The sequence below is a fragment of the Perognathus longimembris genome, chromosome 3 (assembly GCF_023159225.1).
Source record: "Perognathus longimembris pacificus isolate PPM17 chromosome 3, ASM2315922v1, whole genome shotgun sequence".
Classification (NCBI taxonomy): domain Eukaryota; kingdom Metazoa; phylum Chordata; class Mammalia; order Rodentia; family Heteromyidae; genus Perognathus; species Perognathus longimembris.
In genome coordinates this window covers 117,605,077-117,628,567 of record NC_063163.1, presented here as the reverse complement: position 1 = coordinate 117,628,567, position 23,491 = coordinate 117,605,077, and the positions used below count along the sequence as shown (strand labels likewise).

The 23,491-nt window shown below is 52.2% G+C and overlaps 3 protein-coding genes across 7 annotated transcripts; 2 read left to right on the top strand and 1 right to left on the bottom strand.

Annotated features, from left to right (window-relative positions):
• The first annotated feature begins 4,468 nt into the window (after positions 1-4,468).
• On the top strand, positions 4,469-10,865 carry Dpagt1 (dolichyl-phosphate N-acetylglucosaminephosphotransferase 1). 4 transcript variants are annotated; one of them, XM_048343968.1, is made up of 10 exons: positions 4,469-4,490; positions 5,089-5,301; positions 5,619-5,739; positions 5,922-6,135; positions 6,569-6,715; positions 8,866-8,950; positions 9,397-9,585; positions 9,874-9,961; positions 10,126-10,281; positions 10,358-10,865. In XM_048343968.1, exons 2-10 carry the CDS (start codon positions 5,135-5,137, stop codon positions 10,421-10,423), a joined length of 1,233 nt encoding a protein of 410 aa, XP_048199925.1. In that variant the 5' UTR covers positions 4,469-4,490; positions 5,089-5,134; the 3' UTR covers positions 10,424-10,865. The 4 variants fall into 4 exon arrangements, with proteins under 4 accessions (XP_048199925.1, XP_048199923.1, XP_048199922.1 ...); XM_048343966.1 differs by lacking the exon at positions 4,469-4,490 and adding an exon at positions 4,916-4,937; XM_048343965.1 differs by lacking the exon at positions 4,469-4,490 and having other exon boundaries at positions 4,993-5,301.
• Positions 10,866-12,342: 1,477 nt separating this feature from the next.
• LOC125349644 (histone H2AX) lies at positions 12,343-13,008 on the top strand. The gene has a single exon (XM_048343970.1). It carries the CDS (start codon positions 12,432-12,434, stop codon positions 12,861-12,863), a length of 432 nt encoding a protein of 143 aa, XP_048199927.1. The 5' UTR covers positions 12,343-12,431; the 3' UTR covers positions 12,864-13,008.
• A 1,093-nt stretch (positions 13,009-14,101) lies between these two features.
• Hmbs (hydroxymethylbilane synthase) lies at positions 14,102-21,853 on the bottom strand. Of its 2 annotated transcripts, none has more exons than XM_048343963.1 (14): positions 21,680-21,853; positions 19,110-19,163; positions 18,501-18,573; positions 18,124-18,173; positions 17,991-18,046; positions 17,346-17,423; positions 17,075-17,152; positions 16,871-16,946; positions 16,171-16,284; positions 15,905-15,943; positions 15,450-15,569; positions 15,218-15,271; positions 14,658-14,744; positions 14,102-14,576 (listed from the first exon to the last, which is right to left on the bottom strand). In XM_048343963.1, exons 1-14 carry the CDS (start codon positions 21,710-21,712, stop codon positions 14,403-14,405), a joined length of 1,086 nt encoding a protein of 361 aa, XP_048199920.1. In that variant the 5' UTR covers positions 21,713-21,853; the 3' UTR covers positions 14,102-14,402. The 2 variants fall into 2 exon arrangements, with proteins under 2 accessions (XP_048199920.1, XP_048199921.1); XM_048343964.1 differs by lacking the exon at positions 21,680-21,853 and adding an exon at positions 21,514-21,628.
• Positions 21,854-23,491: the final 1,638 nt, after the last annotated feature.

Below are 23,491 nucleotides of genomic sequence, written 5' to 3'. Positions count from 1 at the left end.
GGCACTGTGGCTCAAGTGGCAGAGTGCTAGCCTTGAGCAAGAAGAAGCCAGGAACAGTGCTCAGGCCCTGAGTCCAAGCCCCAGGACTGGCCAAAAAAATAAAAAAATAATATGGGATACAGGGTGTTTAGGCATCCTACTACAGTTATGGATTCAAAGGGATCCCCCATTTTCCAAGAGCACCTTATATTTATGCTAAGTAAGGTCTTTGGTACAGAGTTCTTCAGGGAGGTAGAAAGGGAATGTGTTAAACAGCTTCCAAATCCACTTACTTTTCTAAGAGAATAATGTCTTCTAAAGGGTGAGTTTGCAACATGGTTGAGCTAAAAGAGGTAGTATAATAGCTTGAAGTAGCTGAAGACTGTGCGGAATGATGGCAAGAAGAAAGGTGATGAACTAACTTTGCCGGGGCCATGCCCACATACCATCACCAGGCTCCTAAAGCAAGGAATATTCACAGATTTGGTTTCTAATCTTTTTTTTTTGGGGGGGGGGGTCTGTCATGGGGCTTGAACTCAGGGCCTGGGCACTGTTCTTGAGCTCTTTTGCTCAAGGCTAGTGCTCTACCACTTTGAGCCACAGTGCCACTTCCAGTTTTCTGTGGCTAATTGGAAATAAGAGTCTCACAGTGTTTCCTTCCCAGGCTGGCTTTGAACTACAACCTCAGAGCTCCACCTCCTGAGTAACTAGGATTACAGGTGTGAGCCACCAGCACCCCTGGTTTCTAATCTTAATTGGGAAGAGAGACATGAAATCACGAGAGGAGACAACTCAGGGGGGCCAGACCCCAAGGATGAAGGAGGAACTAGTCAGTGGGTAGAATAGCCAGGCCAGGGAAACAGGCTGAACAGTTAGTAGTCCAGGTATAAAACCCTCTTCCACCAAGCATCCTTCTTCAGGAATTTCCCAAGAATTTTGTTCTCTTCAATTCCAAGTGTGTGTGCGTGCACACACGCGTGCACACCTACACACCAGTCCTAGGGCTTAAACTCAAAACCTCATGCCTCCCTTAGCTTTTTCACCCAAGGCTGGCACTTTACCTACCACTCGAACCACACCTCTACTTCTGACTTTTGGCTGATAAACTGGAGATGAGAGGGGTTTTTGTTTTTTTTTTTCTGGGCTGGTGAACCAGGAGCCTCAGATCTCAGCCTCCTGAGTAGCTAGGATTACAGGCAAGAGGCACCAGGGCTAGACTGGCTCTCTGAATTCTTAGACTTAGTCCCTCAATTTCTCTTACAGGCTTTTGCCAGATGCTGCTTCACAATTTATGAATTTACAATTACATGAACGTTCCTACTCGGTATTTCATTCTGCCTTACAATATAGCTGGCTGTTCATATGACTGCTTCTTCCACTCATCAGGGATTTTTTTTTCTTATTTATTGTCAAAGTGATGTACAGAGAGGTTACAGTTTCATGCACTGGGCCATGGGTACATTTCTTGTATTGTTTGTTACCTCCTCCCTCATTCTCCCGTCCCCACTTCCCCTCGCCCTCCATGAGTTGTTCAGTTGGTTTACACCAAATGGTTTTGCAAGTTCATCAGGAAGTTTTCTAAGGGTGGGGACCATGTCTTATTCATCTCTATCCCTCTATTCAAGCAAGGTATTTTAAATATGCTAAAATACTTCTGGGAGAAGCAATTTCATTTGTGTTTCCCACAATACCTGATGGCTTCTTATACACATTGTAGGGATTTGTGAATTATTTTAAGAGGTCTAATAGAAAATGTCTCCATGTACATGTAAACACTACTACTTTCTGTATTCGTTTGTTGTTATTGTTGTTGTTTGCTTGAACTCAGAGCCTGGGGACTCTCCCTGGGCACTTCTTTTGCTCCAGACTAGCACTTTACACTTGAGGCACAGCACCACTTCTGTTTTTTTCTGTTTATATGGTACTGTGGAATTGAACACAGGGCTTCATGCATGCTAGGCAAGCACTCTACCACTAAGCTACCTTCCCAGCCTGTCTTTTTTTTTTTCCTTTTGGTCAGTCGTGGGATTTGAACTCAGGGCCTGACCACCATCCCTGAGCTTTTTCTGCTCAAGTGCTCTACCACTTTAAGCCACAGTGCCACCTCTGGTTTTCTGGTGGTTAATCAGTGATAAGTGTCTTATGGACTTTCCCACCTGGTTTTGTTTCAAACCATGGTCCTCAGATCTCAGCCTCCTTCGTAGCTATGATTACAGGTGGGAGCCATCAGCACTCACCAATTTTTGTATCATTTCTATCTTTCAAAAATCAATTCAGGGCTGGGGATATGGCCTAGTGGCAAGAGTGCCTGCCTCATATACATGAGGCCCTGGGTTCGATTCCCCAGCACCACATATACAGAAAACGGCCAGAAGTGGAGCTGTGGCTCATGTGGCAGAGTGCTAGCCTTGAGCAAAAAGAAGCCAGGGACAGTGCTCAGGCCCTGAGTCCAAGCCCCAGGACTGGCCAAAAAAAAAAAAAAAAAATCAATTCAGCATGCTTTCAGCCAAGGATTTTTTGCCAGCTACACTGACAGGAAATAAGGAGAAAAAAAAAAGAAAAGAAGTAACTCAGATGTCTAAATAGAACCATAAATAGGGTCATACAACTGTCAAGCATGACTCCAGATTCTCCAGATCTGTCTCATGGTTTTTTAGGCACTGTGAACTATTTTTGTGACAGGGTTTGTATATGGCAATTAGTTTGATAGTGGATTTGTCTTGCTTACTGGGAGGCATTCAGGGCTACTTAATAGATGTGCTTCTCAGACATTGTCCGCTCTGCCCAGGGACAATGACAACTCAGCTGATCTCAGTTTCAGCAACTTTAGCATTCAGGAAAATGCTTTGAACTTTTGTCAGGATAGGCACAACATTTCAAGCCAACCATGTGTTTGTTTCTCTCTCTGATTAGTCTGATAGTCAACTGAGCCCTCACCATCTTCAGAGCGTAATTATTCAGATTATATGACAAGCATCCAAGTAACTATTTTCTGATGGTAAGGTCCACATATGGATGATGAATCCTAGTGTCCTCCCAGCCTCCGGGGTAGGGTGGGTGGGATAATGATCTCTAGAGAAGAGAAATCTTAGGGCTTAAGTCAGGTTGAAAAGGAAGGTTTATTAGGATTGGCCCCCTGACCATTAAAAAAAAGAAAAAGAAGAAGAACAGGGCTGGGGATATAGCCTAGTGGCAAGAGTGCCTGCCTCGGATACACGAGGCCCTAGGTTCGATTCCCCAGCACCACATATACAGAAAACGGCCAGAAGTGGCGCTGTGGCTCAAGTGGCAGAGTGCTAGCCTTGAGCGGGAAGAAGCCAGGGACAGTGCTCAGGCCCTGAGTCCAAGGCCCAGGACTGGCCAAAAAAAGAATAGATACAGACAGGCCTTCAGGGAATCTCTGCCAGCTACTGATCAACAAGATAACCAAGTGCGGATCCTTTGGGGATCCGCAAGCTCCTCCTTTCCACCTGATCTTATATTTTGCTCTCCAGGTTTGGAAGGCCCTTCCACTCTTACTACTGCAGATGGACATCTTTCCAGATAAAGCTCCTCCTCCAGGCCCACTGCTCTCTGATGACGACTCCCTCCAAGTGTGCTTACCACCTTCTACAATCTTCCCCATTCAGACTCCATGTGTGTAATCTTGTACACAAGTATCGTTGTGTCCTTAGCCCCAGGGGGACACCTTGTGGAAAGGAAAACGCTTTTCTCCAGGGAATTTGCATGTGAACATGCTTGCGCCACATATGTGGAGAAAAACACAATTTGGTGGAATTCTATCAAGTAAATCATTACTGGGAGAAAGAGAGAGCAAGAAAGGAGGAGGGGGTCGCTATTCATTAGAATCACCTTCAAGTATTAGGGACCTATACCTAATTTTGAGGAAAAGCAGCCTAAAAAGAGTCACTCTCGTCCTGATTCCCGGGCATGCCACATCGGAAAGAAGGGACAAGGGACCATGCCATTGGATCATCCCCTTAACTCCCTCGTAGTAATGGAATTCATTCGCTACCCAGAGTCCACGAAGACAATGAAAGGGTATGAGGAGTCAGGTGACTTGCAGGGGAACAGGTGTCAGGCAAGTGGTACACTGACGCAGGGGAAGAAACTGCGAGGCTCTCGGAAAGCAGGTGTGCATCTGGCTCCCGAGGTCTTCCGATCTCTTTCCAACAGCTCAGGAGCCATGTCCTCATTCGGGGAGATGGGCACAATGCAGTGATCCAAGATCAAGTTAAAATTCCGGGTTCAATCCAGGACCGAGACTCCTCAGAGGCGAAGTTGCCTCCCCAGGTAGCCGGGCAACTAAATGCTACTACAGTGGGGGCAAGAGGGTGGGTGGGATGTGGAGGGGGGAAAAAAAAATACCTGGATCCGGAGCCAGGGAAACAGGGTGGGAGGGGCTTTGCACTGTCCCGGAATGCACAGCAGCCTTCCACGGGGTAGCTGCGTTCCTGGGAACAGAGCAGCGTCTTCCTACGCGACGGCAGCAGGTGTCCTACCGGGAGCAGGTGCAGCTCCCCAGCCCCGTCCTCGGCCCGCCCTCGGACTTGCCTTAGCCGACCCCGGGCGAGCTCCAAACCGTTCCGGCTGCAGCGCGGGGTACTGGCCCTTTAAATCCGACCTGCGGGGGCTGACGTGGAACTCCGGGAGGGGGGGCGGGGCCTGCCGCGTGACGTCAGCGGGCGTTCATCTTGGAACCGGGCAGGGGGGGCAGTTTCCGCCGCGGGCTCTGCATCTTCAGCACCGCGTCGGGGGCGTGTCCGCGCTCGGTGGTCGTTCTTTAGTCGACGTGTGCAAAGCCTGGGTGATCGCCCTAATTCGGGGCGGGGTGTTAGCTTAAAATAACGCAGTCCCGTCGGGCGTGCCCGTAACAAAGATGGCGCCTCCGCCTTCGGCCACCCCAGCGCCCTCACATCGAGGTCCGGGCGGAAACAAGGGGCAGGCGGGCGCTGTAGGTCAGGGCCGGGGTTGCTCTCTGGAGCCTCCTGGGGGTCAGGAGGGCGGGTCGGGGCCGAAGTCGGGGGTCGGCTGGTACGGGACGGCTCTGCCTGCAGGGAGCCGCCACCCCGTGCTGCGGAGGCCCCGGGCCACCGCCCACGGTGCCAGTTCGCAGAGCCGTCCGTCGGGGGAGCGGGGCTCCTGGCCGGTCGGCATGGGGGCCTTCCCGGACTTGCCCGTGCCGCCGCCCCTGGTGGTGAATCTGATCGGCTCGCTGCTGGGCTTCGTGGCCACCGTCACCCTCATCCCCGCCTTCCGCGAGCACTTCATCGCCGCGCGCCTCTGCGGCCGGGACCTCAACAAACCCATCCGGCGGGAAATGTGAGTAGCGGAACCCGCGCGTCCCGGGTGGGAGGCCCGAGACCCAGGTGCGGGACTCCGGTGGGGGCGGGAGACGCCCAGAGCTGACCACCCAGGCATTCTGGAATTCCGGGCGGAGGAAGGCGGGACTGACTCGCCTGGGGGAAGGATGGAGGGAGACCCTTGGACCTGTCAGGAACTCCAGCCGCGGGTGCCCTCTTCCCCACGAAACAAAGTAAAAACAACCATTTGGGATCGCTGTAACCTTGGCCCTAGTGAATAACCAACCACGCCCCGTTTCCTTTTCCTCCTTCCCACCACTTGCTGCTGGGCCGCAGCCCGGAGTCCCAGGGAGTGATCAGCGGCGCTGTTTTCCTTATCATCCTCTTCTGCTTCATCCCTTTCCCCTTCCTGAACTGCTTTGTGGAGGAGCAGTGTAAGGCATTTCCCCACCATGAAGTAAGTGGGCTAGCGGGAGCCTTTGGATGGGGCTTGGGGGGCGGGGTGGGGAGTCACCTGAGAATGTTGGGGTTATTTGGACTTGGGAGAAGGGGCTGGGGACAGAACTGAAAAGACAGGGATTCTTGAAAGGTGGAATGGGGGAGCAGGCTTGAGTCATGACCTGCCCGAGCCTCCCCCAGTTTGTGGCCCTGATAGGTGCCCTGCTTGCCATCTGCTGCATGATCTTCCTGGGCTTCGCCGACGATGTATTGAATCTGCGCTGGCGCCACAAGCTGCTGCTTCCCACAGCGGCCTCACTACCTCTCCTCATGGTCTACTTCACCAACTTTGGCAACACGACCATTGTGGTACCTAAGCCTTTGCGTCCACTTCTTGGCCTGCATCTGGACTTGGGTTAGTAGCCCTGCCACTACTGCCTCTGTGGCACATACTTCAGGGCATCCTCCACTCTTCCCCCCACCCCACCCCAACCTATGCAGGTATCAGAGGATCCTTCTCAGTATCCCACATTCTGCTCCAAGTGTTCCTTATTTTATTTTTTTGCCTGGACTCAAGGCCTGAGCACTGTCCCTGGCTTCTTTTTGCTCAAGGCTAGCACTCTGCCACTTGAGCCACAGCACCACTTCTGGCCATTTTCTGTATATGTGGTGCTGGGGAATCGAACCCAGGGCTTCATGTATACGAGGCAAGCACTCCTGCCACTAGGCCATATTCCCAGCCCCCTCCCAGTGTTCCTGTTATGTCCCTTTCTGGTAGTCCTTCATCCTGTGTCTTAAATTCTCCTTTCTTAGGTGGCACTGTTCTGTCATACCCTGTCTCCCTCTAGGGATCCTGTACTATGTCTACATGGGGCTGCTTGCAGTGTTCTGTACGAATGCCATCAATATCTTAGCAGGAATTAATGGCCTAGAGGCTGGTCAGTCACTGGTCATCTCTGCTTCTATCATTATCTTCAACCTGGTGGAGCTAGAAGGTGGGTGACATTGGAGATAGGATGAGAGGGATCCAAAGGTTAAGAAAGTTAGTTGTCTGATGTATGTGCATAAGTATATGTATGGCTTTGGAGAATTCAGAGGGGAAAGCATCATGTATCTAAGGAAGATCAGGGAAGCTACTTTGCAAATTACTGCTTACTAATTAAGTCAGGAACTAGTGGCTCATGCCTGTGATTCTAGTTACTCAAGAGGCTGAACTCCAGAGACTGGCAGTTTGGAGCCAGCCCAACCAGAAAACTCAGAGACTCTGTTTCTAAAATAACCAGCAGAGGGCTGGAGGCATGGCTCAAGTGGAAAAGTGCCATTCAAACAAGAGGCTCTTTGGGGGCTGGGGATTTGGCCTAGTGACAAGAGTGCTTGCCTTGTATACATGAGGCCCTGGGTTCGATTCCCCAGCACCACATATACAGAAAATGGCCAGAAGTGCGCTGTGGCTCAAAAGGCAGAGTGCTAGCCTTGAGCAAGAAGAAGCCAGGGACAGTGCTCAGGCCCTGAGTCCAAGACCCAGGACTGGCCAAAAAAAAAAAAAAAAAAAAGGCTCTGAGTTCAAGCCTTAGTATAGGCAGCAGGAAGAAAGAAAGAAAGATCATATTGAAGAATTTGAAAATAAAGGTCTGGGGGGCTGGGGATATAGCCTAGTGGCAAGAGTGCCTGCCTCGGATACACGAGGCCCTAGGTTCGATTCCCCAGCACCACATATACAGAAAACGGCCAGAAGCGGCGCTGTGGCTCAAGTGGCAGAGTGCTAGCCTTGAGCGGGAAGAAGCCAGGGACAGTGCTCAGGCCCTGAGTCCAAGGCCCAGGACTGGCAAAAAAAAAGAAAATAAAGGTCTGGGAATATGGCCTAGTGGCAAGAGTGCTTGCCTCGTATAGATGAAGCCCTGGGATCGATTCCCCAGCACCACATATATAGAAAACAGCCAGAAGTGGCGCTGTGGCTCAGGTGGCAGAGTGCTAGCCTTGAGCAAAAAGAAGCCAGGGACAGTGCTCAGGCCCTGAGTCCAAGGCCCAAGACTGGCCAAAAAAAAAAAAAAAAAAAAAAAGAATTTGAAAATAAAACGAGCTTATAAAATTAGTAAAAAGCAGGGATGGAAGCATGGCTTAAGTGGTGTATAGCAGGAGCTATGCCATGAGTTCAAAAGCCCAAGGGGGAAAATTGTCTTAAAGCTAAGCACTGTTATTGTTTTGTTGTTTTTAGGTTTTTGGTCAGTATTTGGGATTGAACTTGGCTTGAGCACATAAGGCAGGTGCCTGCTACATGAATCATGGCCCAGTTCTAAACTATGCACTTCTAAAACATTATCCCATGTCAATCTTTTAACATCTCTGTATTACAGGGATGACGCCTGTTTTACAGGTGAGAAAATGGAGGTAGAGAAGGTAAATGTGCCATATTTAAGCTCACAGTGCTAGGAAATGAAGCCGGTATTCAAACCTAGGTCAGAATATCTAAATCAAATTTAAGACATTAGGCACTTTGTCTTGTTTTTGGTGCCATTTCTGGGGCTTGAACTCAAGGCCTTCAGCTAAAGGCTAGTACTCTATCACTTGAATCACAGTGCTACTTCTGGTTTTCTGGTGATTCATTGGAGATAAGAGTCTCAGGGGCTTTCCTGCCCATGCTAACTTTGAACCATGATCCTCAGATCTCAGCCTCCTGAGTCACTGGAGCCATGGCACCTGGCCATTCATTAGGGTTTTTGTTTGTTTGGTTTGGTGCTAATCAGGGTTTGAACTCAAGGCCTTCTGCTCCCACTCTGGTTTTGTTTTTGTTTTTGAGACATGCTTCCAGACCAACATTTTGCTGGTTAATTGAAGATTCTGCCCAGGCTGTCTTTGAACCTTGATTCCCCAGAGCCCAGCCTCCTGAGTAGCTAGGATTATAGGTGTGAGTCACCAGTGCCCAATTTAGGGAGGGAACTTGATGTAAGTACATTAAAAACATATGTATGGAAATAATCACAATGAAACTTCTTTATATAATATATGCTAGTTTTAAAAAGAGCTAAAAAAAAAAAAGGGACTTGGGTGAAATGAATGATACAACCGGGAATAGAATTTAAGAGAGAGAGACAAAAACAGGGCACGGGACATGGGGCCTGTATTCACTTTCCCTTCTTTTCCGAAGGTGATTATGGAGATGATCATGTCTTTTCTCTCTACTTCATGATACCCTTTTTTTTCACCACTTTGGGATTGCTGTACCATAACTGGTAAGTAGGCCTGTGGATTCAGGAGACAGATGTCTGCATATGTGGCATCCTGATTTAGTTCCTGATAGACTAAACTTCTGCATACTTTGGCTGAGTGTTTTCAGTGTCTTCAGTTGTTGTAGCCTGTTATTCCTCCCCACCCCTTCCCCGTGGTGCTTGGGATCAAACTTATGGCCTCCTACATGCTAGCCGAGTGATTTACCACTGAGCTGCAACCTCAGCCCAGTAATGTTCTGAAATTGCCCTCTACCCAGCAGTAGTTAAGGCCGTGGAGCCCCTGGAATAGACGAATTTGGGGCCTTGGGGCCTGCAGAGGTGCTAAGACAGCGATTGTATCAGTTTAGTCAGAACCAGGATCAAAGCAGGCTTGCTGTACAGATGTGTGATGTGAGAGGAAAAATTAGCAAGGCTTCTTGCTGTTGGCTCAGATGCTCTTCTCCACACAGGTACCCATCACGGGTGTTTGTGGGAGATACCTTCTGTTACTTTGCCGGCATGACCTTTGCCGTGGTGGGCATCCTGGGACACTTCAGCAAGACCATGCTACTCTTCTTCATACCACAGGTGTTCAACTTCCTCTACTCACTGCCTCAACTCCTGCGCATCATTCCCTGCCCTCGCCACCGTATGCCCAGGTAGCCACTTCGGGGCTTGAGAGGGATAGCATAGCTTTCACTTGAGAGACCTAAAAATAGCCTATGCATTCCCTATGTAAAGGTAGTGGGCCCTGTAGAATGTACAAAGCACATTTGCATACATAATCCGAATGTTCACAGCAGTTCTGATGAGAGGTAAGCAACAGACACAGAAATAGATCTCAGGTTGTTTGATTCCACTTTCATTGCTCTTCCTGGTAATTATCCACAGGGAGGAGAGTTCTTTGAGTAGTGGTCTAGTCAGGTAACGCTGTCTTCCCCCTGCAGACTCAATACCGAGACAGGCAAACTGGAGATGAGCTATTCCAAGTTCAAGACCAAGAGCCTCTCATTCTTGGGCACCTTTGTGTTAAAGGTAACTAGGTAACAAGGAGGTAAGGCCCCAGGCCACCATCCTCAGCTTGGGAAATGGGATCCTAGGCCTACATCAGTATTCAAGGGGAACCTGGCAGCATCAAGCAGATTCCCATTCCTGGAATGTCAGTATGAGCTGAAGTTCTCTCTAACCTTGGCACTCAGGTAGCAGAGAATCTCCAGCTTGTGACTGTGCGCCATGGTGAAGACAAGGATGGTGCCTTCACTGAATGTAACAACATGACTCTTATCAACTTGCTAATTAAAGTCTTTGGGCCCATCCATGAGAGAAACCTCACATTGCTGCTATTGCTGCTTCAGGTGAGGGCAAGGAGGGGGTTTGTGCTTCCTTGTCCCCCTTTCTTTGCTTCTTATTCCAGACCCTTTCTCTTTGCAGATCCTGGGCAGTGCTGTCACCTTCTCCATTCGATACCAACTTGTCCGACTCTTCTATGATGTCTGAGTTCCCCTTTACCTCACGAGTCTCCAGGGGGTCTGACATAGGCCAACCTTTGTGTGGTCTAAGACTGATGGCTCCTGGCCCAGGTCTCTTCCAATCTTCACTTTCCTTGAGATTTTGCTCTCAGCATTGACATCCTGGACCTTTCTGGCCTTTTCATGATGATTGGATTTTGCCTGTGGCTTTCCTCATCTCGCCACGCTCTTTCCATTCCATCTTTGCAGGCTCCTAAGGTGGGACACAGCAGCTTTTATGTGGATATTCCTAACTCAGCTCCCAAATTTGACTTGAGGTATATGCTGGGCCTTGACATAAAACCTAGACTAGAACTAGGACCATAGACAACTTTATATTTGACTATAAATTATGTGTTCTGATTAGAGCAGATACAGAGCCCAGTGCTCCCAAAAGTGATAATAAAAGTATTGCCTTTTTCTTGTTCCTACAGGTATATTTCCTCTTTCCTTCCCCACTTCAGTGCTGGGGAATGAACTCAGGGTTTCCATGTACTAGACAAGTGCTCTACCATTGAGCTATATCCCAGCCAGTGTAGTTTCTATACTAACAGAATAAATTAGGAGGGTGGTGGCAGTATCCTTTACCAGAGGATATCTATCTCTCTGCTGTATTAGATCCTCTCTACTAAATTACAGAAGCCAAAAACCAGTGGTTCACATATAATCTTAGCTTCTCGGGAGACTGAGATCTGAGGACTGCCATTTGAAGCCAATCCAGATGAGAAAAGTCCACAAGAGTCTTTATCTTCAACTAACCAGCAAAATACCAGACTGGAGGTACAGTGGTAGACTGCCATGAGAAAAAAAATGTTGAGCAAGAGCTAAAGACCCTGAGTTTAAACCCCAGTACCAGTATAAGTAAATAAATACTGAACTGAGACCAGGAAGAACATGTTGAATAAAAGTTAAAATACTCAGCTGGGCACTGGTGGCTCATGCCTATGATCCTAACTACTTAGGAGGCTGAGATTTGAGGGTCATGGTTCGAAGCCAGTCCAGGCAAGAAAGTCTGTGAGACTCTTATCTCCAATTAACCACTGGTGCTCTGGCTCAAAGTTTTTTTTGTTTTGTTTTGTTTTTTGTTTTTTTTTAGCCAGTCCTGGGCCTTGGACTCAGGGCCTGAGCACTGTCCCTGGCTTCTTCCTGCTCAAGGCTAGCACTCTGCCACTTGAGCCACAGCGCCACTTCTGGCCATTTTCTGTATATGTGGTGCTGGGGAATCGAACCCAGGGCCTCATGTATATGGGGCAGGCACTCTTTCCACTAGGCCATATCCCCAGCCCTGGCTCAGGGTTTTATTTTTCTCTCATGTTCTGTTTTTGTTAGCCCCAAGGAGGCAGAGGTATAGTGTATAGTGTTGACCTTTTCTTTCCTGGGCGTGTGTGCTGTCCCTTAGCTTTTTCACTCAAGGTTCCAGGGCTATCACTCGAGCCACAGCTCCACTTCTTGGTTTTTGGAAATTAATAGGTGGTAAGAGTCAATGGCTTTCCTTCCCAGGCTGGGAAGGAGCCTCAGATCACCGCCTCCTGAGTAGCTAGGATTACAGGTGTGATCCATGGGCAACCGGGTGGGCCCCTTCGAAGATCCTATCCCAGCACAGATTTGCCCGAAGCTTGAGATCCCATCCTTTTGTCTTCCGGGTCTCGTGTCAGGCCGTGCCGTTTAAATTTCGCGCGCTTTGCACGGATTGGCTATGTCAGGAGGTGGTGGGCGCTCAGCACGTCGTCCCTCCTCCACGCAGGTTCCCCGGGCAAAAGGTTTTCAAATTCGGCCAATCGCGGGGCGCGTACCCTCCTCTGACGCACGTTGCGGAAGTGTCGGCCGCAGCCAGTCAGGCGCAGGGGCTAGAGAGCAGGACCAATCTGGAGGGCGCAGGGGCGTGCCCTGAGAGCTTATAAGGGGAGCTCGCGGCGCGCTCGGCGACAGTTGGACTGCGGCGAGTGGCGGTTGAGGGGCTCCGGGGCGTCCGTCTTCACCCGTCTACCTCGCGCACCATGTCCGGCCGCGGCAAGACCGGCGGTAAGGCCCGCGCCAAAGCCAAGTCTCGCTCTTCGCGCGCCGGCCTGCAGTTCCCGGTGGGCCGCGTCCACCGGCTGCTGCGGAAGGGCCACTACGCCGAGCGGGTGGGCGCCGGCGCGCCGGTGTACCTGGCGGCGGTGCTCGAGTACCTGACGGCCGAGATCCTGGAGCTGGCGGGCAACGCGGCCCGCGACAACAAGAAGACGCGCATCATCCCCCGCCACCTGCAGCTGGCCATCCGCAACGACGAGGAGCTCAACAAGCTGCTGGGCGGCGTGACGATCGCGCAGGGCGGCGTCCTGCCCAACATCCAGGCCGTGCTGCTGCCCAAGAAGACGAGCGCCACCGTGGGGCCCAAGGCGCCGGCGAGCGGCAAGAAGGGCACCCAGGCCTCGCAGGAGTACTGAGGGGCGCCCGCGCCGCGGCCCCCGCCCGCCGCCCTCCATGCCACCACAAAGGCCCTTTTAAGGGCCACCGCCGTCCTCACCGGAAGAGCTGAGCCGCCGCGGGGCGCGCGGGGCCCCCCCCCTCCCGTGCCCTCCGCTCCCCTCGCCTCGCCTCGCGCGCCCCTCCCCCCCGCGCCCGCCAGGCCCGCCGCGGGGCCCGAGTCCCGGGCCTGCCTGCGGGACGGGCGGGGCCGACCCCTCCCGCCCGCCCGCCTCCGGGCCCCCAGCCTCGGAGTGACTTGATGGGCTGCGGTGCGGCCGCCGCACCTTCTGGAACACTCGGCCTTGCGCTCTGACTGTGCAGGACTGAGATGGGCAGCTAAGGCGAAGAGGCTGGCGGTTGTTCCTTCAGCTTGGTGCTTAGCCCTCGCCGGGACTTCAGACGTGACTGCTGGTCTCCAGGCTTTGGTGGCAGAGGATTCGTCCCTCTACTCGGGTGCCTGCGCCACCCCCTTGCTGCCGAGGCCTTCACATCTGGTCGCCCTCCATCCTCCATCTTCATTCATTCATGCGCCTGTGCGGCGCGGCCGGGACCTGGTAACAAACCGCTCTCCTTCCGGCCGGCCTGCCTCCGGGGAAGCGTGGGAGAGGGCTAGGGCCTCCGGCTGCGCTCGCGGCCGCCCTGTGACGACAGCAGGGCTCTGTTTGTGCCGAGACTGATTGCTGCCCCCCCCCCCCCCCCCCGGACCTAGGCACCCGTTTTCCTCCCGGCGCCTCAACAAGATACCAGCACTGACTCGTCTGGACTGAGCCCCTGGGCTTCTGAACTGGGACTCTGCAGCTAACCCCATCCAAGACTAGAACCTTAAAGTATTGGGGAGTTTCACTTGGGCTAATTTTGTTTATTAAAGGATTGTTGTTGTTTTTTATGCGAAGTGTCTGTTTTCATTTTGCAAGTTAGAGGACTGGTAATTCCTAGGGCAGTGGAGGTGGAAGGGGTTGTCCTATTTGAAGGGATTAGCCACGGGGCTTTTATGCATTTTGAGTTATGGTTAGTGTAGCTGGACTTGAACCCACAGTCTCTACACTTCCCAAATGCGGGGATTTTAGGCTTGGTCCCCCACACCACGCAAACCATAGATATTAAGCCTGTTTTTTCTCTTGCTTTGTTGGATTTCCCTGTGAGACAACATTGAGGTGAGTACTACTGAGGCTGAAGCAAAAGCTGCTGCAGAAGTTTTAGAAAAAAGGTTCCAGACTCAGAAGTAAAGATTTATTTATAGCTTCTCAACCCCATCAAAATGACCACCTTTGTGGCCGGTTGATTAGAAGCTGCTTACATTCAAAGGCTGTGTTTTAGACTTTGATCTAAAGATAGGAAGCCCCCCTCTCTTTAGGAGGCAGGAGGGTCAACAAGGCCCCAAGGTGAGAGGCGAGGCTGTGAGCCTCGCGCTGCAGTTCAGTCTCCCAGAGTAAGTGCATCTCGGTGAGTACGGGGCACTGAAACCCAGCCGCAGGCACTGAACAGTGATGATCCAGGCCCCCTGTCCCGCAGGCCATTTAGCGGGCTTCATTCAGCTGCCGTGCAACATCCAGGATGGTTTTGGCTCCTTTGCTCAACAACAGGCTGGCCAAGCTGATGCCCAGGTTCTCGGCAGCCAGCTGGGCTCCTCGGGGAATGTTGCGGGCAGTGATGCCCACCGTTTGCGGGTCATCCTCTGGGCCATCTTCTTGCTGGATGAGAGGGAGGTGGGGCTTAGAGGTACTGAAAGGAAAGGTTACATGCACTCCCTCCAACCACGCAGCCCTTGGTACCTGGGCAGGAACATGGATGGTAGTCTGCATAGTCTCTTGCATGCTATCTGAGCCGTCAAGACTCCAGACTCCACCAGTCAGGTATAGCTGTGAAACAGAATGGCTGCCTCAGGACTTTAAAAACCTGGGATGGGGGCTAGGAATATGGCCTAGTGGTAGAATGCTTGCCTCCATTCCTAGCACCACATATATAGAAAAAAGCCAGAAGAGGGGCTGTGGCTCAAGTGGTAGAGTGCTAGCCTTGAGCAAAAAGAAGCCAGGGACAGTGCTCAGGCTCTGAGTTCAAGCCCCAGGACTGGGCAAAAAACAAACAAACCTGAGATGGCTGGGAATGTGGCCTAGTGGTAGAGTGCTTGCCTAGCATGCATGAAGCCCTGGGTTCAATTCCGCAATACCACGTAAACAGAAAAGGAAAGAAATGGCTCTGTGGCTCAAGTGGTAGAGTGCTAGCCTTGTGCCCTGAGTTCAAGCTCCGGGACTAGTGAAAGAAAAATCCACCTGGGATGTCCAGTAGAAATCCACCAGTCCCTCCTGTCCTCCCACCAGTTTGCCCTGCTTACCTGTCCATCTTTCATCACTGTATGTACCGCGACTGGCACACTGCAGCCTCCTTCCTGAAACAAGGAGTTGCCTGTGAGTTGCAAGAGCCCCTCAGAGGCACAGTGCTCTGTTCCCAATGTTCAGCAAAAACCAGCGACCACTGCGTGAGGAGCACTGACTTGGGAAGCCTTTCCCCAGCCTCGCCTCGCTTCCCCAGTCCCCACCCCTTCATGGGGAGACCTCGAGTCCTACCAGGTGCCTCAGGAAGGCCCTTTCGGCGATGCAGCGAAGCAGAGTCTCTGGATCGTACAACACACTCACTAGATCCAAAATGTCCTGATCCTGGGCTCGGACTTCTACACCGAGGGCCCCCTGGTGAGAATAAAAGACAGCCTTGCACATCAGGCCCACTCTTTCCCCAATCAATGGCGCGAAGGACGGGCTGCACTTTCTTTATTTGGCAGCACAGGTTTGAACGTGGCCTTGAGCTTCCTAGGCAGGTGCTCAACCACTTGAACAATAACCTTGGCACTTTAAGGACAGGAGCCAGCCCTCTTGCATCTGCTCCCCAGTACTTTCTGCAGCCCAAGGCCTGCTCCTTCCTGAAAATTTATTCTAGGGGAAGATGTCAAAGGCAGTGAGACCAGATTGTTGAAGAAGAACAAGGGAAGGGGCGCATCGACAATGGTTTCCCCAGGGAGGCTTACCTGGCCCACGGCATACATGCACTCCTCAGGACGCAAAATCTGTGGAGACAGGACAGTCAGAAGAAGAGGGGGATGGGCTGGACCCAAAGCACCCGGCAATGAGAGGAGGCTGAGCTATCTTCTAGAAAGCCCGGGGATACAAGCAGTAGCCTCGCCTCCAGTCTCCCCAACCTGGGACGGGGAATGCCAGAGACAGGCGGTCAAAAAGAGAGGCCAGCCAGGAGGCGGGTGCAGACTGCCGGAAGAGGGGAGGGGCCAGCCCCTACCTGCCCCACCCGGCTCTGCCAGCCCATGCGGTGCAGGCCGGCGGCAGCCAGGATGATGGCACCGAACTCCTGCTGCTCGTCCAGCTTCCGAAGCCGCGTGTTGAGGTTCCCTCGCTGCGCACGGGTGCTAAGGACGGCGGGGAGCCACGCGCTGCCCCTCGGGATGACTGCCACTCACTTCCCACTGCTCAGCTTCATCACCACCCTACCTCACGTGCTCCATGTCAAAGCATTTCATTTTCTCTACAAGCTTATGAAGTAGGAGTTTCTGGCTTCTACACGCCGTAGGTGAGGACGATGATACAGGGAGGTGAGATCATCTTCCTCTAGCCAGGCACTGGCAGCTCGCTCCGGCCATCCCAGCTCCTCAGGAGGCTGAGATCTGAGGATCGTGATCCAAAGCCAGCCCGGGCAATAAAGTCCATGAGACTCTCATCTCCAATGAACTACCAAAAAATAAGGCCCAAAGTGGGGCTGTGGCTCAAGCGGCAGAGTGCTAGCCTTGAGCAAAAAGAAGCCAGGGACAGTGCTCAGGCCCTGAGTCCAAGCCCCAGGATTGGCCAAAAAATAAAATAAAAATAAAGGTGATGTATAGAGCAGTTACAGTTACCTAAGTCAGGAAATAAATATATTTACTTTTGGACAATGTGATCCTTCCCTTCCTTCTCCCAGTGTATCCCTCTTAATTTCAAAAGGATACGATACTCTTGAACTCCAGATGTGGGAACTTTCTCTGCAGCTGGGCTGCTCTCCGGAGGGAGCTGGTCCCCACTACACTGCTCAAGAGAGAGGATTTAAAATGAAATTGAACTCACCCGTCACGGTTCCTTCTTCTTCCTCCTCCCACCCCTCCATTTTCCGCAGCATCTCCAGCAGCAAGTATGCCCGTCTGAGCCCCGCTTACCTCCTCTCTGGCAAGGTTTCTAGGGTTTTCCCAACAAATTTGGGGTGAAAGACAACAGCATCACAGGGATTTTCTCGCCTGGGGACCGAGGGAAAGTCATAGAATGAGAGAGAATATTTCAGGTCGCCTCGGTTCTCTCAATAGCCAATCCATGGGCGATTTCCTGAGTTTCTGCCGTGCTTGAGGACAGAGGGCCAAGCCCTTGAGGAAACAGTCAAAGTTCCCAAGAGGTCAAGCCCCTGCCAGGGCCCTTTGCTTGCAGGACTCTTACTTGCAGATGGCTCCGATGGTGAAGCCAGGGGGTAGCACCGTAGGCAGGTCCTTCAGGGAATGAACAACCAGGTCCACTCTAGACGAGAGAGGGGAACTTGGAAAAGGGGTTCGAGCAGCCCACCCCACCGTATACTCACTTTAGTAGTGGAAATGAGCTCAAGAGTCAGGTCTTGGGGCTGGGAATGTGGCTTCATGGTAAGAGCGCTTGCCTGGCATGCATGAGCCCTGGGTTTGATTCCTCAGCACCCCATAAACAGAAAAGGTTGGAAGGGGCGCTGTGGCTCAAGTGGCGGAGTGCTAGCTTTGAGCAAAATAAGAAGCCAGGGAAAGTGCTCGGGCCCTGAGTCCAAGCCCGGGACTGGCAATAAACAAATAAACAAACAATCAGGTCTTCTTAAGACCCCAGGACCTTGAGATCTGCTCTGCTCCCACCTTCCCATCGGCCACACTGTCCCCGCTAATCTCGCACTCCAGGCCGCTAAGATGGCTCCAGACTACAGCACTATCTTTGGAAGTCTAAACCCCAGCAGGATGTGGACCTCAGCCAGCAGGCTTGCTGATATCTGGACCTGCAGCACACTGGGGGAGGTGTGGCGCGTGCAAGGGAGTGCAAGGCTGTCACACATCTCGAGTCTTTACTTACTCGTTTTTCCCCAGAGCGTATTCCAGCTCCTTGGTAAACAGGCTCTTCTCCCCAATCTGCCCGGTAAGAAAGAGTATTGGGGTGACTGTCTTAGGGGAAGGAGGGAGGACGGGGACGGAGGAGAAGGTGTTACCTTGGAGAGCGCGGTGTCGAGTATCTTGTCCCCTGTGGTGGACATGGCAACTAAGGAGAGAGCCGATCGTTAGCGTTTACTGAGGCCCTACTTGCTCAGCACTACTCTGAGATTCAGGGCAGGGGCACCAGGCCCTGTCCAGGAGAAATGTATGATCTAGCTGAGAAAATGACCCAAGGCAGGAGATGGTAACTGCCCGGCTAGCCCAAGAAGTCAGAATGCAAGGTGTTTGGGGAGCGGGCTCCCTCCCGCTGGGGGCAGTCGGGAAGGCCTCTGGGAGGCAAGGGCCCAGGCTCTGGTCACAGTGAAGCCAGAAACGGCTTTCCCTCCCAGCAGCCCGGTTCCCCGCCAGCTTCCATTCCTCTCCAGAAACTTACTGATTTCAAACTGCACGCCGGGGTAGAAGGTTTTCAGCATTGCTACCACAGTATCTGTCTGTATGCGAGCCAGCTGGGGACAGAGATCCAGATTAGCCCTGCCTTCTCTCTCTTTTTTTTTTTGCCAGTCCTGGGGCTTGAACTCAGGGCCTGGCTTTTTGCTCAAGGCTAGCACTCTACCACTTGAGCCACAGCGCCTCTTCTGGCCATTTTCTCTATATGTGGTGCTGAGGAATCAAACCCAGGGCTTCATGTATACGAGGCAAGCGCTCTTGCCACTAGGCCATATCCCCAGCCCCTAGCCCTGCCTTCTCCTGGACGCCATTCCAATCTCACACTGTCACAGGGTCAGGGAGATCCCAAAGGAACTGGAATCCCTAGCTGGGCCTGAGAGGGGGCGTGGCCGGGGTGCGCTCTACACCCCAACAACTTCCCCTGTCCGTGGGCTCTATTTCCACAGGAAATGCTCTGCCATTCCCCTTGAGACTTAGCTCTTGGCTACTCAGTTTCCTCTGTGCTGGAAATGAGCCCTTTGGGCCCCTCGACTTGTGACCCTGTGAGTCCACTTCTTCTTCTGACAGAGCTCCTCTGCCCCTCGACAGCACTCACCTGGCTCTTCCGGGTACCCACTCGAATCACTCTCATCTTCGAGCTGTTTCCTTCCTGCAGAAAGAATCTCCAGGTCACAGGGCCCTCCGTTCACCCGTGCCCTTCCCAAGAACCAGAGCGACTGGCTTAGAATGAGCCTCAGCCCCCACCCGGCGCGCGCGGCCACCTGAGCCTGGGAGGGAGGAAATACGCCCAGACGGGTCCCTTACGCTTCCTCAGCACCGGCTGCCCTCCTCTAGGATCCCGAGACGCAGAAACCAGAAGGAAGTTGGCAGTAAGTTCTGCTACTGTGGCAGCACCCGCGGCAGGGACCAGGACACTGATCCCCAGCGCTTGCCCAGGCCAAGATACGGCTCAGTGGGAAGGTGTGCAAGGCGATAAGGCTCATCAGCCTGGTCACAGGGAGGGTGGGGCTTGCAGCAGGCCGGGGCCCGGTAGCTCCAGCCACACATCATTGGGGAACAGGCTCCCTACCCACAACAGAGCAGGAACTCCAAAAAAAAGTGTCATCGGGAAACCAGGAGGTACACACAGCTGCCACAATAAGGGTCCCTTGGTTTGGCTGAGATGTGCCTCTCTGGGACTGGGGTCAGTGGGTGATGTACAGTTGTGCTCAGTCCACTGGCTGGAAGTTTTAGGCACATGGTATCAACAGGGCCAGTTCATTCATTTATGAAATGAAGAGCTTCCTTCTGTCTGGATGTCATGTAAGACGAAAGTTGAACTGCCTGACATTCATTTGCTGCCTCTCGTTTCACCAACAGGTAAATAAATGCTGGGGTGTCAGAGTTCAAGCTAAGAACTCATGTGACACACCTCTTCCTCCTGCCAGGGCACTCAGTGCCAAGCAGGTGAAATGAGGTTTTAGTCTGAGCCAGAGGTCTTGTTGTTTCTCTATCAGATGGGAGCCTCTGTAGAAGATAGCAGCTTTGCCTGCTCTGAGGTCTTTATTTCTTATGGGTGCTTCTGCAGTGAGACATCCGGGGCCTCTGCTGCTGGAGGAGGGGAGAGCTTGCTGCTCCCAGACTCCAGGCCCTCGTGGTGCACCCACCCCTCCAATAACCAGCCTGGGGAGACACTTTGCAAATCCATCCATCCATCTGGGCCCGAAATGCTAAACACTGTCACGAGAATTCTAGGCCAGAATGTGAAGCTGTGGCTCAAATGGCAGAGTGCTAGCCTTGAGCAAAAATGCTAAAGGGACAGTGCCCAAGTCCTGAATTCAAGTCCCAGTACTGGTACAAACACAAAAGAAAGAAAACATAAAGGCCAAGTGCCCGTGGCTCACACCTGTGATCCTAGCTACTCAGAAGGCTGAGATCTGAGGACTGGGGTTTAAATCCAGCCCAGACAGAAAAGTCCATGAGATTCTTATCTCTGATTAGTGACCAAAAAGCCAGAAGCAGAGCTGTGGCAAAAAAAAACTCAGGGACAGCATTTAAGCGTGCCCACACACACAAAGAAATAAAATAATAGGCCCAGGGAGCCTACAGAAAGGAAGGAATCTAAGGCTGCAGAATTACGAGTTTTAAAGTTCTTAAATTTATCAAATTTGAACAGTATATTAAATTCACATTCTTGCAGCAACCTATACTCAGAAGGCTGAGGTGGAAATACCACCAGAGCACATTGAACGGGGTGGGGGTGGGGGGCATAGAAGGACTAAGACCTCAAAAAGAGTTTTGCTGACCACTTCTATGCTACTGCGACTGCCTTGGCATAACTGTCCTCACAACAATCGATGTGGTAGAGCAGGTAGGTGGGCACGCCTCCCATAATGTGTTATAGAAGCGAAGCGGTGAGTGGTAGAGCACACAGCTAATAATGGGCAGAGAGCTGGTGCTGGAAGACCAGGCCCTGGTCCCCCTAGCCGGGTGCTCTGGAATGTCTGCACTGGCAAACAAATCCCACAACAGGCTGGACAGGAGAAGATAGGGAGATGCCCCCGCTCTGCCTTATCTCAGACAGGCAGTGCCTGCGCAACTCCACAACTCCGCAGTGCGATTGCTCTGTAACGTTGCTTGCTGAAGCCCAGGGCTCCACAAGCAAGCTAGCAGGGGGGTGGTTCGCGTGCGGCGTTGACTCGGTGGCCAGCTGGGGACGTTGACAGGAGCTGAGTCACTGGCGTCGCGGAGAAGGGGAGACGGCGCACTTCCAAAATGAGTGTGTGCGCAGTTGGAACGCTTGGGAGGGGGCCCTAGCGGGGGCCACGTCCACCCCGGCCATGTCCTGCGAAAGGGCTGTCTGTGACCAACTTTGCTGGCTGGGTGACTAGGTCGTGCATTCCTAGGCGAGGGCCCCGCCTCACCCTCCTCCTACAAGCCTGCAGGGGCAGAGGTCCCACAGGACACCATCCTTCCACCCTCATCCCCACCCCGCTGGTCACAGATCTCATCCATCGGACCTTGCTAAGGGCAAACTAGCTACTGGCCCTTTAAAAACTATACGCGGGTGGTAGAGATGACAGACAGCCATTCTGACCAATAGATGGCGGAGGATGGGAACTGGGGGCCAATCGTTGTACGGGTCGCCCGGAAGCCCCATGTGCAGGTCACCGGCTCAGGACTCACCGCCGTTACAGCCACACCGCCGTTACCAGCCATGTCTCTTGAGGAGGTGGGCCTCTCGGAGCTGCCAAGGTTCCCTGGGGTCGGCGGAGGGAGGCCGGAGGCTCAGGCTGGCGGGGACCGGCGGCACATGGGGACTGAGCGCGTCCCACGGTCTGACTGCCGGACTCGTGAGGAGCTCTGCGTCACTTCCGGCACCCCGGGAAGGGGCGGGAATTAGAATGACTGGCACCCTGCGGCCCTCCCTTCCCTCGCTCCACCCGGCTCACCTGGAAGGTGAGTTCCCTTTTCACCCCGCGGGCATCCGGGCTCGAGACCCCGCACTGTCCCCGCGTCCCGACCCAGAAATGCCGCTGGCCGTGCTTGCAAGGACGTGCTTGCCAGCTCTACCTACGCGCTGCCCCTGTCAGTCTCCTCCGGCCACCCCAACGGAGTAGCTAACGGAGTGGAAATCAGCCAGGCCCCGGAGGGGAAGGCGGGCCTCGGAACCCTAAAATTCAGGGTTGGGAGTTACGGTGCCCGCCGGGCAGCAATCGTCATCACAAGAAAACAACAACAAAAGGTTCCTAAGCCGGCCATGGTGGCGCCCACCTGTTAGCCTCGCTGCCCTGGAGGCGGGGATCCCGGTCCTAAGCCAACCAGCCGGTTCTCCTGGGACTCCTGTCCAACTACCAACAAAAGCCAGGAGTGGAGCTGTGTCTAGAGTGGTAGAGGGCTGGCCTTGAGCAAAAAGCTAAGGGACGGTAAGTAATCAGGTCCTGAGTTCAAGCCCTAGTACTAATGCGCGCGCACACACACACACAGAGTTGCTTCGGAGGACTCTTGGTCTGGAGTGTATAAGCAGTTAGGGCAACTTCCTTGGTGCTTCCTCTTTTTTTTTTTTTTGCCAGTACCAGGACCTTTTCCTTGTTTGGCTTGCTTGCTGGGCTGGCATTCTATTCCCTCAAAATCCACCTCCATTCTATTGTTGATGTTACATTTAAAGTTCTAGGTGACTTTCCTTTGGTGTACCCTATGTGGTTACTGTACATGATTTTGGTACACTGGGTATTGTATATATGCCTACCTGATCTAGGGAGGGGAAAGAAAAACGAAGGTGTAAGATATCACAAGAAATGTACTCACTGCCTTATTATGTAACTGTACCCATTTTGCACAACACCTTGTCAACAAAATTTAATTAATAAAAAAAACACACCTGCACTTCAACTTTTTGATGGTTATTTTGGAGACAGTCTAATTGCCCAGACTGGCCTCATACAGAGAGCCTCCACATCTCAGCATCCTAAATAGCTAGGACTATAGGTGTAAGCCACAGGTGCCAGCTTTTCTCTCTCTCTCTCTCTCTCTCTCTCTCTCTCTCTCTTTCTCTCTCTTTGTATGTTAATTGTACCAAGAATTTTTACCATGCTATTTCAGATGTGCATATATTTTGATCAGAATAACCCTGTTGCTTCTTCCCTGTCTTCTTCATACACAGTTGCAATATATTTCAAATTATTTGCTGTGCTTTTTCCCCCTCTATAACTCCTACCCCAGAGTCCATAGAATCATGTTCTATGTGAGTAAATGTAAATATGCATACATACATATGTATATACACACATATGCATACTTGTACTTGAAACAACTTAGCCCTCTCCATATTCCCATTCCTCCCTTCTCCCCTTTTTCAAACATCATTTGATGGGTTCCATTATGCTGTACTCAATAGGCTCACATTTTTGCCGGGGCCAACCTGAAGTCCTCCTATTTACACTCACTGTATAGCTAGGAAGACAGGCATACACCACCATGCTCAGCTTTAACTGGTTG